This window comes from Vanessa atalanta, chromosome 5 (genome assembly GCF_905147765.1).
Source record: "Vanessa atalanta chromosome 5, ilVanAtal1.2, whole genome shotgun sequence".
Classification (NCBI taxonomy): domain Eukaryota; kingdom Metazoa; phylum Arthropoda; class Insecta; order Lepidoptera; family Nymphalidae; genus Vanessa; species Vanessa atalanta.
Genome location: NC_061875.1, coordinates 2,966,179 through 2,982,595, shown reverse-complemented (window position 1 = coordinate 2,982,595; position 16,417 = coordinate 2,966,179). Strand labels below are relative to the sequence as shown.

The 16,417-nt window shown below is 34.9% G+C and overlaps 1 protein-coding gene across 1 annotated transcript; it reads left to right on the top strand.

Moving 5' to 3' along the window:
* The first annotated feature begins 1,947 nt into the window (after nt 1-1,947).
* Nucleotides 1,948-14,750, top strand: LOC125063943 (MAP kinase-interacting serine/threonine-protein kinase 1-like). Its single transcript, XM_047670671.1, has 7 exons — nt 1,948-2,318; nt 7,908-8,096; nt 8,969-9,210; nt 11,704-11,973; nt 12,151-12,372; nt 12,829-13,022; nt 14,303-14,750. Exons 1-7 carry the CDS (start codon nt 2,282-2,284, stop codon nt 14,625-14,627), a joined length of 1,479 nt encoding a protein of 492 aa, XP_047526627.1. The 5' UTR covers nt 1,948-2,281; the 3' UTR covers nt 14,628-14,750.
* Nucleotides 14,751-16,417: the final 1,667 nt, after the last annotated feature.

The window sequence follows — 16,417 nt, the reverse complement described above, 5'->3', positions numbered from 1 at the left end:
AAACATATTTTTATAGTGTTGGATAAGTACACCAATTTTAATAGAGGAAAATTAATGAGCTATTAAAGTCAGCTTGATTGAAGCATAAGCAGCCAAGACGCCAGTTTTACTACACATGTGTCATAAAATATGTGCATGTCTGCAAACACAATTATTCTTAATTATTTTAAAAACGCGTAACAATATTATTAGATATGGACACAAAGGACGATACCGATTATATACCGGTACACAAAAACGCTACCTTGAGATACCTTCGTCTTAACCGCAAATTTATAAACCACTAGATTTTAATAAAATTTTAGATAGAGATGATATTACGGATTGAAAATGTAAGTTTTTTAAACTGACTTACATTTGGCTATCTTCATTTTTGCGACTGTACGAATGAATTTGTAGGCACTGTATAAATTGCCTACCTACGTTATAAATTGCCTACCTACCTTTTGTGATCAATGGAGTTCTATACTCCATTTGTATTCGACCTTGTTTGAGTATCGTAAAAGAAAAAAAAAACAACTTAATCATAGCATATTAATTAAGTATTACGTATGAATGCGCATCCCTTTGTTTCATTTCATTTCCTAAACTAATTTCACATTGAAGATCGTGTTTTGTTTATTAGCGCTTTGTTTTGGCATCGAGTTCGCTTTTTGATTTATCTGCAATGTTTTCGACGATATCAGATCTGATGTATCGTAACATCATCCGATGTTTATATTTACATCGAACATACTATGATCTAAGACTGCGAATAATGCTAATTCGTCTCGACTTCGTTTCGTAGACAAATTTTCAAGTCTTAGTGTGATATAAGTTGAATACATATTACCTATAATGTTTTGGTTTTATATCATTGCTTTGGTGTTTGTTATGTTATTCTCGGTCACGTAGGCCCAAGAGCGAGAGGTCCGATGTTTGTGTGAATAGTATGGATCCGAGGAGAGTAGATGGAAGTTAGAGCAAGACAGAAGAGTGGCGTGACAACAAACATGGCGACGCCGGTTGCCGGTCGAACCGGTTCAGCTGTACCACGTGCTTACTGCGCCGTATACCCGCTCCCGTACGATGTTTGTCAACAAACGCCCTATGAAGGTCATTCTTGAAGGGTTGGAAGACAAAGGACTCCGCATTGCATAATATCATAAACAAAAGATTTTTTAGCGAAACGGGACTATTTGTACGGCGCTTTTAGGATAGTTTTGTAATAATCCAAAAATACTCAAAACGATTGATTATCGACTATTAATTATATACATGAAACAAAATATTTCCTTAAAAATGAAGTAAATAGGTAAGTAGATTGATTTTAAATGTATTTTTGTAGTGCTATTTTTTTGTTGTTTTATTTTAAGGTAATTATAATATATTTTTCTTTATGCGGCACTTATATTTTAATTTTATTAAGGTTATGAAAAGATGAATAACAACAAGATGGCTATGAAATTTAAAAACAAATTAGTCGATATTTATTTATCGCCATTTGTAATCGGCATATCATAATATAGATAGATCTGCATGAAATGTACATTAGATTTTTCAATTGGGATACGTATGAATGATATAATTACAAGCACGTTTAATATTTTAAACGACATGATTACGTGGTTTTTGGGCGTATCTTAGATGATGCAATGACGTGCAAATGGTAAACAATATATGAAAACAAAATCACATGTCTTTATAACGTTTTTATTAAACTACTTCGATTATTTCTTTTATTTCTTTGTGAGGTTAAATGAGAACATCTGGTTTCTATATGCGTACCGAAAAGCTATGAATGCTATGCTATACATCGTATGTATAAGAAAAAAATAAACGAAAAAAATGTAAACACGTCAGCGGAGTGAGCGAGCACGCATGCGCGGGCGAGAGGCCACAACATCAACGACGCACTAGTTAGCGGGGTGAAAGGTGCGGGGAGGTGATACGATGTGCGCCGCTCAGAGTTGAGCCGGCAACTCCTCAGTTGGATTTTAGAACATCGAACGGGCGGGCGTGTGTAGGATGGATCGCTAACGACACCAGTAGTTTTTTTTCATTCCGCCTTCTAGCAGTGTTTGTTTATTACCTTCAGGCACACTTTCCGTAAATCCTTCTCGACGGTGGTGCTTATAATTTCTTTAGTTTTAGCGTTTTAGGTTTTTATCTTGTCTTAAAGCGCCGTTCCGATTTCACGTCGAGAAGGCAGCCGCACAAGTTTGAAAGCGGCTTTTTGAGAGTAGTAACACCTACTCGTAATTTTGTTATCATTTAACAACACGTCAGGCAACAAATCAAAATGGTGAAGAAGATATCAGAAGAAAGTGTAGACAGCGGTAAGTGATCAATTTCATACTTTTATTGTAAGCCATATGTTTAACGTTTTCGTTACTATTTTAAGAATCCGCTGCAACTTTAGTTGAACTTAAGTTGCAGGTGTCTTATAAATATAGTGATGTTAAAAAAAGACTGCAACGATAATTTAACCTTTTAAATACATTGCTTTTTGGCTATAATAGAAACGTATGTAATCAGGTAATCAGTACGGCTTTTATATATTAATTGCTTGTAGTCAAATATTTTTATTGAAATTTGAAGGTAGTTCAAAACATTTATTTTAAAAATTATATTATTGTTGTTTTATTTAAGGGGATTATGTCGTAAATACTCCGTATACCTAAATTTTAAGCATTCATTTAAGTAATTGCATCATCGCCTGTGAGTAACGCTTCGAGTCATATTTTTTTTTGCATCACTCTTGAAATTAATCTCTTTTATAACTATATATAATATTCAACTCTTATTGTAGAGATGGATAATATTATTTGTATTTACAATCATTATTAACTTCAAAAAGTATTTTTACTGTCTTTGGCTAGAGTTTTTTTATAGATAAATGAACGGGAAAGATTTATTGCATATTGCAATATATTTGCATCATAACACTGACCAATCTTAACATTGCCTTCAGTATTGAAGTTTACGGACTCTTGTGACGCGTCACAATATTTGCGGCAATTGCTTTTCTATTTAGAACTTCTATCGGTAGTTGAATATCTTAAATGATTCTAATTAGGTCTCTTTATTCGTGTCTTTCTCGATGTTACTTCATTTTGAATAAAAAAAAAGGATATTTAAGGAGTACAAAAAATTAGTTTATCTTGAAGTAAAATTTATGAAAATATAAGCATGGTTTTTTTGCAATCCTAAATAAAAATAAAATACCAATTAAAATAACGACACATATTTCGAAGAAAGTATTATTTAATAAGTATCTACAAATGAAAAATCGATTTAGCTAAAATTCGGCAATTCGTGATGTAATATGAGTACTTTTTGCAACTTTTAATCTTGTACTGGTGTACTTAACTACATTCAGATAAAAATGATAATATGAGTTTTATACATTTGACAACTTTTTCTAGCTATTTTATCTATGATAAAATTTTATAATAATTGATGGTTTTCTTTCGATTTACTAAACCTTATAAAATTAAGTTTTTGAAATTCGTAAGCCCAATTCATAATTCTTATTATCATTCATATTCTTACATAAATCTTATCAATGGAAATATATCAATGTGTACAAAAGCGATTAAAAATAAATAAATAATATTACCCAAAATACTAAACCAATGACCTAAAGAGAGGACATTTACTTGTTATTGTATACGCAAGTGTAAAATTTCATGAAATTCAACATCAAACTATATTTCGTAACTAATATCATTTTACTGTGTGATATAACAAAGCATTTTTTTTTATAAATTGTAACAAATATATCAATACATTTGAAACCGTGAGTTTTTTTGCATGTTGTGATTTTCTTGCCTAACGTGTATAGCGCTTACTTATTTATTCCGTGAATGTTGATAATTTAACGCAAATTTCTTTATTATCCACACTTGTATTTCAACATGGCTGCTGAAGCGCGACGCCCCGCGGCGTTCATTGTCAAGGTCACCTAACATCAAACTGCGCAACGAGCTTGGGCACATACATATTATAGTGTCTGTAGGTACACATTGTACCGATACAAACAAAAACGAAAATGATCGTCACAGTTATATTTAGAAAACTCAAAGATCACTAGTAAGCAATTAATGAATGGAGCAGGTAGAAACAGGAACAGGTTAATGTTATTTTAAAAAACCCTTTGACAAGTTTGAATCTTGATTATACTTCGAATACATATTCCAAACAAATCCATTAGTCATTCTATCTGAAATATTAGTAATTACCTTCATACAGAATGCATAAGGGACATATTGAGTAAATCTTGGTTGCAATTAATTCAAAGATAAACACATTATTGCAAAATTTAATTTATGACTTCTATTTTATGATCTTCGTTGATTAAACTTGGCAATTTGCGTTATCGAGTCGATGTAACCTTGACCATGCCAAATTTTACGGTAATTAAAGTGTAATACAATATTTCCTTTCTACAGCTACTATCGATTCTGAATTCATGATTTCGTTTCATAAGATGTTAAAATTAAAAACTACAGAGTAATTTACAGTTTTGGTTACGTTTACAGGTTGATAAATGATTCTCAATCATATGATTTGCTGCAATATGCCCATAAGAATTTTTCTGTATAAGGTTTTTAATGGTACCTTTTAAATATAATTGCGAGGGCACATATCGCTTACATAAGTTGCGTTCGTTCGATATGGAACTAATACTGTGACCAGTGAAAGCGGTTAGGTAAATTGCACAAATAGCTTCGCCCTCATCGAGATTTCACTCTGATAACTATCTGGTTTAGTGACAGTGCCAGGTCGAGCTGGCAATTTATTCAACATTGCTCTGCATTTAGTGTAACCAAGTCGACTTTGATCTTTGAATATAGTTATTATAACTGCTTGCGGGTTTAATTTAGTGCAGAACAGTAACTCGTTCACCTCAGTAGCTACCAGCTTTTTGTTCCAAATGAATTATCTTGTCTAAACATTTTATGGTAAGGGCAATAGAAAGTTTCTCGTTTGTTGCTAGCTCGAGGGTATATAAAATTATTGAGTTCTTTATTCAAACTAAAGATCGTGGCCAAGATTAATACCAATGTCTGTATTAGAAAGCGGAAACATTACCGAATAGGGCGCGGATTGCCTTTTTGAAGAAAGATTCAAAATGTTTTATTAGAATATTCGTTAAATTAAACTCACTGGCTTAAAGAAAACAAGGCTTTTGAATTGAAAGAGGGTTTAATATTTTGATTTTACCTTTTTCACTATGACCACAAGGTAGCGATGAAAGGATACGGTAATTTGTAATACCATCAAAGTAATACTTTGTACTAGTGAAGTTTAAAAATTCTGATTATTTTATATTATTATTATTGCTTTTAAATTGTTTTTATTTTGTATATTCTTAATATAGTTCTCTAAGAATTTCAGAGATAGTCCACAATTTAATCAATATTTTTCGTGTTTGGTAACAATTTGATAATGAGTACGCTTGAGTTTTTATTACAAACATTCATTTGTATCCACGTGAACACTACGATTCTCTTCGTCTAACTACGGAAAGATGTAGGTGGTTCTTTTTACGTATTTAGGTTTCTGTACCACTTGATAACCGCGTTATGAATCACAGTTCATTAATAAAAGCATAATTTCATTTGATTGACGTTTTATTAAGAAAACTGCCTGCGTGTTTGTAAACAACACTTTGAATACCTATCTGTTCTGATGTATTTCATAAACAGGATATTATTTCATTAAAAAAGACGATTGTACGAGTGGGTGTGCCTCCTGATTGTTATAGTCGCCATTTTATTGCGCGTTTGCTACGTATCCTGTGTTTTGTTTACTGACTCTAAGCTTTATTATTTTGCAAACAATATTGTTCCCTATTCCATTACATTAAAGGCTATTAGACTGTTCCTTTAAACTTATTGGCATATCATGTAGCGCTCTATTCCGAGGTCATTGCGTGTAATTATTAACTATCAAGCTCTACTGAACTTTAACTAGGTATGATACTTATTAGACAATTTTAAGTTTTAGTTTGAAAATCCTTGAAGTTAGATTTAATTGTCAAGTTCAATTGATTAGACGTGTAGTATCTTTTTAATAAAATTGATGTACATATATATTAAATACAATTAATACCTAAACAATTAATTTTGTGAATATTTCACGTTCGTAATTATGAGGCCAATACAAATATTAGTAACGCATCGCACACACATCGAGACTGTATCAATAAGGAAGTTAGTCTGAATAATAATTATTATTTTACGGAACTTGTGACACACGATTTTAGCTCACAACAGCAATACTTGAATTCAGGTAAAATATTACAATATAAAAAGGTCGACTGGTTATAAGATAGTTTTAAATGGTCGACAGAAAACAGATACGTCGTAAAATTATGGATAAGTATCAAATGGCTATTCGATGAGTTTTATATTAAAATAACTGAATAAAAGGTTACTTATCAGTTGTCGTAGGAAAGAATTCATAGACCTCGAGTTGAAATGATCGCGTAACGTGGGCGCAGTGCGCACAGTCGCACACGCAGCGATGGGTGCGGCCATGTAGGTCGTTGAACCGGCTTTGTTTGCCAACTCAGCTGCACTCGCGTCTCCCGTCTGAATAATATTATCGATGACATACCGTTCCCAATAGATACAAAGGGCCGATTACTACCAATCATTAGCGAAATATACGTCAACTGCTTTTTTGTACGTATATATTCAAATACAAACGACAACCTCGGTGAAAATGTATTAACAATGGCTTTGCAGAAAGCGTAGTGAGAGCTATCCACTCGGGTCACTATTGTTTTCGATATATTATGAATGATTTTAAAGTTATATTTTAAAAGAGAAATTTAAAATGTTGATCAATGGTGATTTTTTTAATTATTCAATCACCTCGGAAGTTTGAGAAACTTTGTTTAATTTTATTGTTACACAATCGTTGCTGTTGTAACGCATAGTGTCCCTTTAGGTGTAAAATATAATGTGAACGGATGTGAAAGCTGTTTGGCTTTAACGTTAGTTACACGTCGGAAGGCTACTGTTTGAGATAAGATAAGGACGGGTCACGTTCTGCTACTAATATTATTTATGTTCAGTGTAAACTACTCTTAAGATGAATGTTGGTATAAATTAAATAAAGGCAGACATTTCGCAATCGATCCTCTGTTCTGAAGACGACCTCGTAACATTTTGAATTTATTGTTTTGACCTGAAAAGGGATTATATTCAAGTATTTGTAGATATTGTATCTGTTCCTATATCTTGCTGTCAATTTATTGACAGATAAGTTATAATTTCAATAACAAATTATAAAAAAACATGTGAATTCCTTAAATAAATATTACTGATAAATATATTCTGATGTTCCTCCATTAAAAAGGTATGGGTTATATTTATTTAATAAAATGACCATTTCGTTTTTATATCAAACGAAAATTATGTCGACAGTTACATCAAACTATATTCCATATAAATAAGGATTAAAACAATATCGGCACATATTTCTAGAACAATATAATCATAATGATTATTATCGATTACAAACGTACCAAAAATAATATTTAATTACTTATGTGCCTACTTTAAACTCGTAAAAGGTCGTATATATAATTTATTTTATTCTTGATTGTATTTATTTCTCGGTGTATCTGGTTTTCGACGTTGTAACCTGTATACGCTACATAACAATTTTTGTGTGATGGATACATATTCACGAGCCGAGATAGACCAGTGGTTGGTGGTAATAGCATTATGCTGACTTTTTCATTATTTTAGAATCATTTATATCATATTATTTTTTATACCAAAACCGGCTTATAAAGTTACGGAACTTGAGAAGCTTAATGAGCCAATGAATGCGTAGCAATTATTGCAATAATACTACAACGAGCCATTAACTTATATATTCAATGAGAAATTATGATTTGTCAACAGGCGTCGGCCGCGGCAGTAGTCAGTCAGGGAGTGAGCGAGAAACAGACGAGATTCCACGCGGGCCGGAGGCGTCCGCGCCGGTGCCCATCCCCGACAGCGAGGACCTGCAGCGGCGCAAGGAAGAGGCGCGTAGGAAACGTCGCAGGAAGAAGCGCTCCGGCAGCTCGGTGGTCACGTCATGTTTCCAAGGTAAGAGGTTTATCGTGAATACATTACTCATACTTTCTATATTTCACGTTAAAGCGGTAAATCTATTATAACAAATAGCAAGTCATCAACTATGAACTCAAACTCATCCTCACTTAAGTCCATTACTACGATCTATTTGAAAGAAAGCAATGATAGCAGTTTTATTTAGATTTCGGAATATAAGAATATTGTAATTTTCTTAAAAATCCGCTCCTTTTTCGTGGATAGCTAATTACTGTGTCGGATCTCATCTTCAAATTGAAGAAACTTACTTACGTAGATTGTAAAATTGTCATAAGTTTTCAAGATATGATGATAAATATCTTAACATAATATGATACATATGCATGACAAGTACTCAGCACTTAAAAGGCTTCTACGACACGCGCGTACTAAAATTGTACAAATAAAATCCCTTTACTTAATGTATGACGCACAGAAGAAGAACGTAACATGAGAAACATAAGAGTCATCATATCGTTTATTAGATTTGTCTTAAACTGTCATAAGCTTCTATGCGAAGCGATGAAGTTCATATCCTCCAAACAAATGTTTGAATATTCAGTACTCCTGCTATTTTATCGGCATTTTTATGATTAAATTAAATGGAAATCTACTATCGGTTCGTCTACTAAGAGGAATCGGTAAGGAACTCTGTAATTATGGATTATACTTTTGATTAAATATTTACCGTCAAAATTTATATATTCTCGATGAAATCGTCGAATCCTTGTAATTAGGTATGTCTCACACTTTTTATACTGCACTTGGAATTGTCTTTAATGTTTGGATAATAAAATGTTCGTTTTAAGCAAATAATTTAAATTTGTATGTTAAACCAAATATTTATTAAAATTATCCTTTTATTTCAGACCTTTACAAGCTCACGGGCGAGGTTCTGGGCGAAGGGGCATACGCCTCGGTTCAGACGTGTGTCAACATATACACGGGGCAGGAGTTTGCTGTGAAGATCATCGACAAAGTACCGGGGCACGCCCGCGCCCGGGTCTTCCGCGAAGTGGAAACCTTCCACTATTGCCAAGGACACCCAAACATAATCCAGCTCATTGAATTCTTTGAGGACACGGACAAGTTTTATCTTGTCTTCGAGAAGGTAAGAGAGCTCATTCTTATCGATATTTAGATAACTTTATCAATATGTATGATTATATTATGAAGAAATATTATTCTGTTACGAATTTAATAATATTTCGTGGTATTATCAGGCGTAACGAATAGCTCACATTTAAACTGTATAATTATATTCGTTCAGTTGAATGAATATAATTATGAATGTAATAAAATTATCATAAGAAAAATTCTAGGTACTTACATGCCTCTTAAATATTTTACGGGGAATATATTTTAAATAACATTATATTATAAATTCACAATGTATTTCAAACTTAGTCATATTATTATTGTTGGCGGTGTGTTAGTGACGTGTGTGTCTTTTATTTACTTCTTCACGGGAATTTGATGAAGTTACATTTAGAGAATTGTTCAAACTATAACAATTCCAATGGATATTCTATTTATTTTAAATGGCTAATTCACGGAACGTACAAAGGTCATAACAATTAGTATGCTAGCAAAGTTCTAATAGCTTAGGTTTACTTATTACAAACTTATATAATCATCGTCGTTTCATGTCAGCCGATGAACGTGTATGTCAATGTGGACTTAGCAAATATAAATCTTGTTAAGGCGTCACATGCTGTAGATTTATAATAAGACATTTTTTAATTATATTATAGTTTAACATTTTTACACCGAGTCATCGTACAAAGTCTTTTATGTAATTTTATTTGTACTTATCGGATATTTTAAATATAAATTAACTTCATATGACCAAATGATATAATCATCGAGAATCATCCATCAGATTTTCTTAGTGTTACTTTTTTAAGCAACTGTATTTACGTTCCTTCCTATTTGAGACGGTGTCTAAAATAGGGTTTGTAACGTTTTTTTCAACAAAACTGCCCAATAAAGGACGTTTTCAGTGTTCACGTATGTATGTACATGTATCACTTCCATAACTTAAATTCCTCAATAGATGTGGATGTCTCGTTAGGCGCTTTACATCATGCCGAATGACACTGGCTGTAGTTTTGAATAAAATTAAATATGGCGGCGGTACGAATCCATTTTCAAATGTGAAAATTTAGTTCGTTTTACGCCAGAGCAATTTTTCTTGCTAAAGTATAAAAACAGAATAAAACGAACACAATAAGATTGGATATTAATAGTGTTACGAAATATATGAGTCGGTTTTAATACGGCTTAAATGTTTACATTGCATTTGTACTACGTCAAAGTTTATATTACCAGGTCCGTCGAACAAAACAAAAACATATATTTCAATGTGTGCAAAATAACATACCGATTATTGTTATTACACACACATGTGAACATTTGCGTATTTGTTTATAAAATGTGGGTTCGTTAGATTAAAATATGAGTGCACGTTTATTAGTCGAAAGGTCATTTGTGATTCGCGTTCGGTATCTTTATAAAAATAAGTATGAAAAGTCATTTACCAGTCGATTATTTTTATTCCATTAGGGGTCAATGTAGTTATGTAAACTGCGTGAAAATTATTTTAGTCAAGGCAGGCTTACGGCCTGACGTTTGACGTCAACCCTTGCCCGTAAATGCTTTTGTTAGTACAATAGTTTCCGGCGACAGTACTCATCTACTCTATTTATGTACACTTGCGGATTTATTCAATATCTGCTCTGGTAAAATAATGTATGTATCTTTATAATTCACTATTTTTTCCATTGCTCAATGACAATCGTATCATTATCATTTCGCTGTTGACTTCCTTTTTAAATTTACAAATGTAATTTATTTAATCTAAAACCCGACGACGTTCTCATGTTATATATTATTGAATAGTGAATACATTTTAAATTAAAATATATGATGGTTGTAGGTATTTGCCATTTCTATAACCACGTAAAGCTATGCATGTTAATCATTACTTAAAATAGTTAATTATTCGAGTACAAATTTATGATCAATAAACTAATCTGTCTAGCTAATAGTGATTCAATCAGGTTAAGGCAGGCAGGGAAGCCGGTTTATACCAGCCGTGTTAAGCTGCTCACAAGGCCAATGCTAGTTGCTACAAATGTTTTAGCGTACATAATAGCCCGTATGCGAATAAACTCGGCTAGTCCTCGACAATTCTCTTATACAGCATTTATATTTAGCCGGCTTCTATGGGTACTTTATTGCATCAATAAAAAAAATTGCATTAAAGTAGAGCTTAACGCTACTGCATTCTTTGTCAAGTGCAAAAAAATAATAATTAAAAAGTTTTTAATACGATTAAATTATATTCAACATAAAAATTTCAATAGCTGATACATATTACATAAACACATTGTTATTCATACAGGTTTTATGAATCAACCGTCAGGAAAAACAATTGCTTTTGAAGCTGCCAACAAGCGATACATTGTTAATGATAGGGGTGAAGTAAATTAAGGGGAAATTAAAAGAAGGAACTTCCTTGTTGTAGTTTATAAAGTGAATGGTCCTTTAAAAGTTTAAGAGGAAAACGTAACGGCTGACGCAACATTTTTCTTTGTTACAGATCAACGGCGGTCAACTCCTGTCGCGAATACAGGAGCATCATTACTTCTCAGAGCCGCAAGCGGCGGAGATTGTACGCGAGATAGCGAACGCATTACACTTCCTCCACGGCAAAGGCGTGGCTCACCGCGACCTGAAGCCCGAGAACATTCTATGCGTTAATCGCGACAGTCTCTGCCCAGTCAAAATTTGTGACTTTGATCTTGGGAGTGGGATCAGTTTTACTTCGAGTCTCGCGAGCCCACTGGCGACTCCTCAACTTATGACGCCGGTAAGTTTCTTCAAGCTATTTTTAGTGTTTCTTTTGTCAGTCATTGTATTTATCTCCGAGTTTATACTCTTGTTGCTAACTTCGTCAATATTAATGAATGAATTAATTAAATAAATATTGAAGCAGTAGCTAGTAGCAAATTGTACCACTTAAATAAAATCATACGTCATCAATCAGGTGGGCAGTGCGGAATTCATGGCGCCGGAAGTGGTTTCTCTTTTCGCGGGTTCGGCTGCGACGCATTACGACAAGCGCTGCGACCTGTGGTCGCTGGGCGTGATCGCGTACATCCTGCTGTGCGGCTACCCGCCCTTCCGCGCCGACTGCGGCTCCGACTGCGGCTGGGAGCGCGGCGACAACTGCCGCGCTTGCCAGGACCTGCTCTTCACTTCCATTCAGGTTTGTACCCTTCATGTTCGACAGTAAACTAAGACCAGATATATACTAAAAATATAAGCTGAGATCAGATTCATTCGTAAAGATATTTATTACAATACGTATCTCTTTGTTTAACAACAATATTTTCAAACGTAAGGCAAAATAACTCAATGTTCATGTAATGACAATTCTAGAAAACAAAATAATAACATTGTAAAAGACACAGTAGTTTCTCATAACAAAACATCCGAAGTTCCTCAAAGCAATCGAAGAGCATAAATATTTAGGTTATCGATTCATAAATATCGCAAAATTTATCAACAGAATACTACCGCGAACTAACTTTCGATAAAACATATTAGAAAAGCATTTCTGTCATACCGGGCATACGATACTAGTTGCTCTCACTCAATTAATTAAAAACGATAACTCGTCTAACCACCACCACCACCATTAATCAATGTGTCGTTCGAGCAGGAAGGGCGATACTCATTCCCGGAGGAGGAGTGGTCGCACATATCGCGCGAGGCGAAGGACCTGATCGCGCAGCTGCTGGTGCGCGAGGCGTCGCACCGGCTGAGCGCGGAGCGGGTGCTGCAGCACGCGTGGCTGCGGCGCGCCGACCCCGCCGCGCTCTACCCGCCGCTGCACACGCCGCATAACATCAAACGGTGAGCTCATCGCAGGCCAAAGCTGAATAAACAATATTTCACATAGAATTGAACTAGCAATGCCCCATTTTAAGAAATTACTAATATTACTATTTATCCCTCCAATTAGGCTAAAGCTTGAGCTAGGAGTAGGGGGTACAATAGCCCGTGGGTTTAGGTTCGAACTTGCGATTATTGACATCGCTAGGCGGCCCGTAAACCTTTACTAATGACGCGATATAATTGGTCGACAGTATATTCTTTGATATTCATACAGATACATTAATCAAGAACTATTAATTGTAGCGTATAACATACTTTAGCTATCAGCAAATTGCATTGAATGCGTAAATTTAAGGTTTGACGATAGCCTCGAGAGTGTAATATTTCCTAAGTCTGGACTCTTACTAAAGAAATCTGAACCGATATACCTTATAACTTTTCTGCATACGTGACATGTTTACTTTTATAAAGTGATTATTTAGTATTCGTACATTATAAAGTTTTGCGTACTATTGTTTCTGGACATGGGTCACATAGGTGATTGTGCTGATTTAGATAATATTTTTATCGATTTAAAGCAGTAATAAATTTGATACATTAAGTACAATAACAACAAAAGATTTTCTCTTATCTAAATGGTTTTAGCGGCTGTTTTATTCCGTGTCGTATCGGTTGCGATAAATTAGTATTATAGGTAATTCACTTTTGTAATAGTATGATACTCATTGATAAAGCACCAGAATAAAGGCAATCAATTACTATATCTGCGTCTTTGTTTTTAGATTTTTGAAATAACAAAAAAAAAACTCTAGTTCTTACCGACGGTTCTTGTTCCAAAAACATTCCGAATTCCGGTGATATCTTTTTTTTTTATTGGATATTGAATTAGTTTTCTAAAAAAAGTGCTTCTTTATTAAATAAAGGAATTTGAGTTTGAAATTTGAATTATATATAATTATAATACTTTAATTGACTTTGATAAATAATAAAGGTCAAATGACAAAGTAATTTAATTGATATGTACTTGTACATCAGCAGATACTCATCATATAATTATGTATATATTACGTTTACATGTAACTATGTTACAGACTTGCTATTACTCTCGATATTTGTAAAACTATAATCAATATTTATCTACTGATCTAGAACCGGGCTTTTATAATTGGGATATATACATATATAATGATTCGCTCAATCCAGAGTCGACGATCGGGTCTGAAGCTTAGCAAAATAGCGTAAGAATGTAACACGGCGTACCAAGAAACAATGTTTGATTTGTCTCGTTTCACCCACAGCAATATGTCGGCCCGCAACCTGTCCAACTTCGCGGAGTCGGCGATGGCCGTGAACCGAGTGATCCAGCAGCACTTCTCCATGAACTACTCGTACATGGAGCGGCCGCCGACGGCGCTGCGCAGCAGCAAGTCGTGCCAGCCGAGCCCCGACGGCATCCTGGAGGACGAGCTGGAGCGCGCGGGCGTGGCGCTGCAGGCCATGGCGGTGTGCGAGCGCCGCTGCGGCGACGACTTCTGCCCGCCCTTCGGCCTGTCGCCGCCCACCGAGTCGCAGCTGCTGCGCCGGCGCCTGCAGCACACCGACGAGCCTCTCCCCGTGCACTAGCCGCCCCCCGACCTCCGAAACCGTTTAGAACTTATCGATTGTAACATTTCAAACGAACACTCATGAGTCGCGCTAGTGATCACGATTGCGAGGGAGAGAATTCGGACATTTTGCGATAGTGTGTTACCGGTGCCCTAGACACCCGCCGATTTGCGAGTCAACATTGTGCGGCTGTGCTCACTGCGGCCTCTGCTGTGTCGGACCAGACGACCTTCATCTTTATTTTCCGCGTGTGACAGTGTATCCCGCTCGAGTGCGTCCGTCCGAGCGGCCAGTCGCACGCACACCCAGTTGTATAGTTAGTGATAAGGGCTGCGGACACGGCCGGCCCGTCACATTCCACCGAGCGCCACAGTACAAGGACTGGAGCCACCTCGACGCGTTAGTGTTGCGAGGTCGAGTGTTGTTTATGGTTGCAGCGAAAAACGGTCAACATCGGCTAGAGACTGTGCCAATGGATACTAATACCTCCAGTAATAGATCCGATCGCAATAATACTGTGAACGGTACTTAGAGCTGTATCAGTTTTATTTGAGCCTTTTAAAGATATATTTTTATGAATAAATAAAAACGACTGAATAGTTTTTATCGATATGTAGAGTATTTGTGAGTTTATGTTGAGGCGGTCACGCCGAGACCGAGACCGGTCGATAAAATCGTATTATATTGAGATAGTTGTGCTGATCTACATACTTTATTACAGATTACAGAATAAATATTATTTTGGATTTATAAAATCCGATGTTTTAAATTGAGCTTATTATATTGTGTGATTGCCTTTTGTTCGTGACCTATCCTTTGCAATAAAATTTGTTACTTTCGATAGAGTTTCGGATACTAGTCTGTTTATGTGATTGTTTCTGCATTTTTTTTGCACCAACTGGAAAACCACATCTCATTAATTAAGAATGAATCAAGTTAAGATTTATATGAAAGTTAAGGACAGTATGTGACATTTTCGCTGAGAGGTTCAAGTGTAAGTATGTTTATGCGCATAATTACAAACTAAGAATTAAATTCGCTTTGTATTGTCTTATGTCTAAAGGGCACTCGTGAACTGATTGTATGAAATGTCATATATTTTTGACCTGAACTGTGTTGGTTAAGTGTTGCATGGGGTTCCATGGAACTGCCATAAAATTGTGATCAGTTTGAATACTTTTATATTGCTGAAGAATGAAGTGTTATAATAATGTTAAGTGTAGACTTGCTAGACTGTAACCCTGCGTACACGTTGATTGGAAAAGGTACACGCAGCGCCACCCCTAATTTTTTTTTTTTTCACAAATTTTATATTCTTCTTCCATATTAATTACAAAATCTAACTTATTCTTTATACACCCGGTGGCTTTATCCAATCAATCCTAAACTTACGCAGTACTTTGTTAAAATTTTGTTTTCAACTTAATTATTGATTTGAACTGTCATTTGAAATACAGATGTTTGAATTTTCAATTTGTTTTTTTTTTTTGACGACCCCGTGTAGTTGCAAGTAAGATATACTCGTATAAAAGTTCACTAATACTTGAATATTGATGAAAATTACCGAAATCATTCTGAGTAGGTTTTTGATTCTCTGAAACGAAACAGCTTAAATTTCTGATTAAATGTTCAAACACATTTGGGATGTAATGCAGACCGAAACAGGGATTTATAAAATGGTTCCGTACGGTGCCATATTAGCAGCAGTACTGCTGTCGCGTCTGCTAAATCTTGGTTATGATAATAAACTGAACCCAAAATCTTAATATGTGATCTCTAGCATGATTCGTCATGTTAACAAAAGTACA

Bases quoted from the DNA above. Each gene is read 5' to 3' on its own strand.
- LOC125063943 (XM_047670671.1), top strand. From the start codon at position 2,282: ATGGTGAAGAAGATATCAGAAGAAAGTGTAGACAGCG. The intron at 11,974-12,150 runs GTAAGTTTCTTC...GTCATCAATCAG, and splicing joins CTCCTCAACTTATGACGCCG to GTGGGCAGTGCGGAATTCAT. The intron at 12,373-12,828 runs GTTTGTACCCTT...TCGTTCGAGCAG, and splicing joins TGCTCTTCACTTCCATTCAG to GAAGGGCGATACTCATTCCC.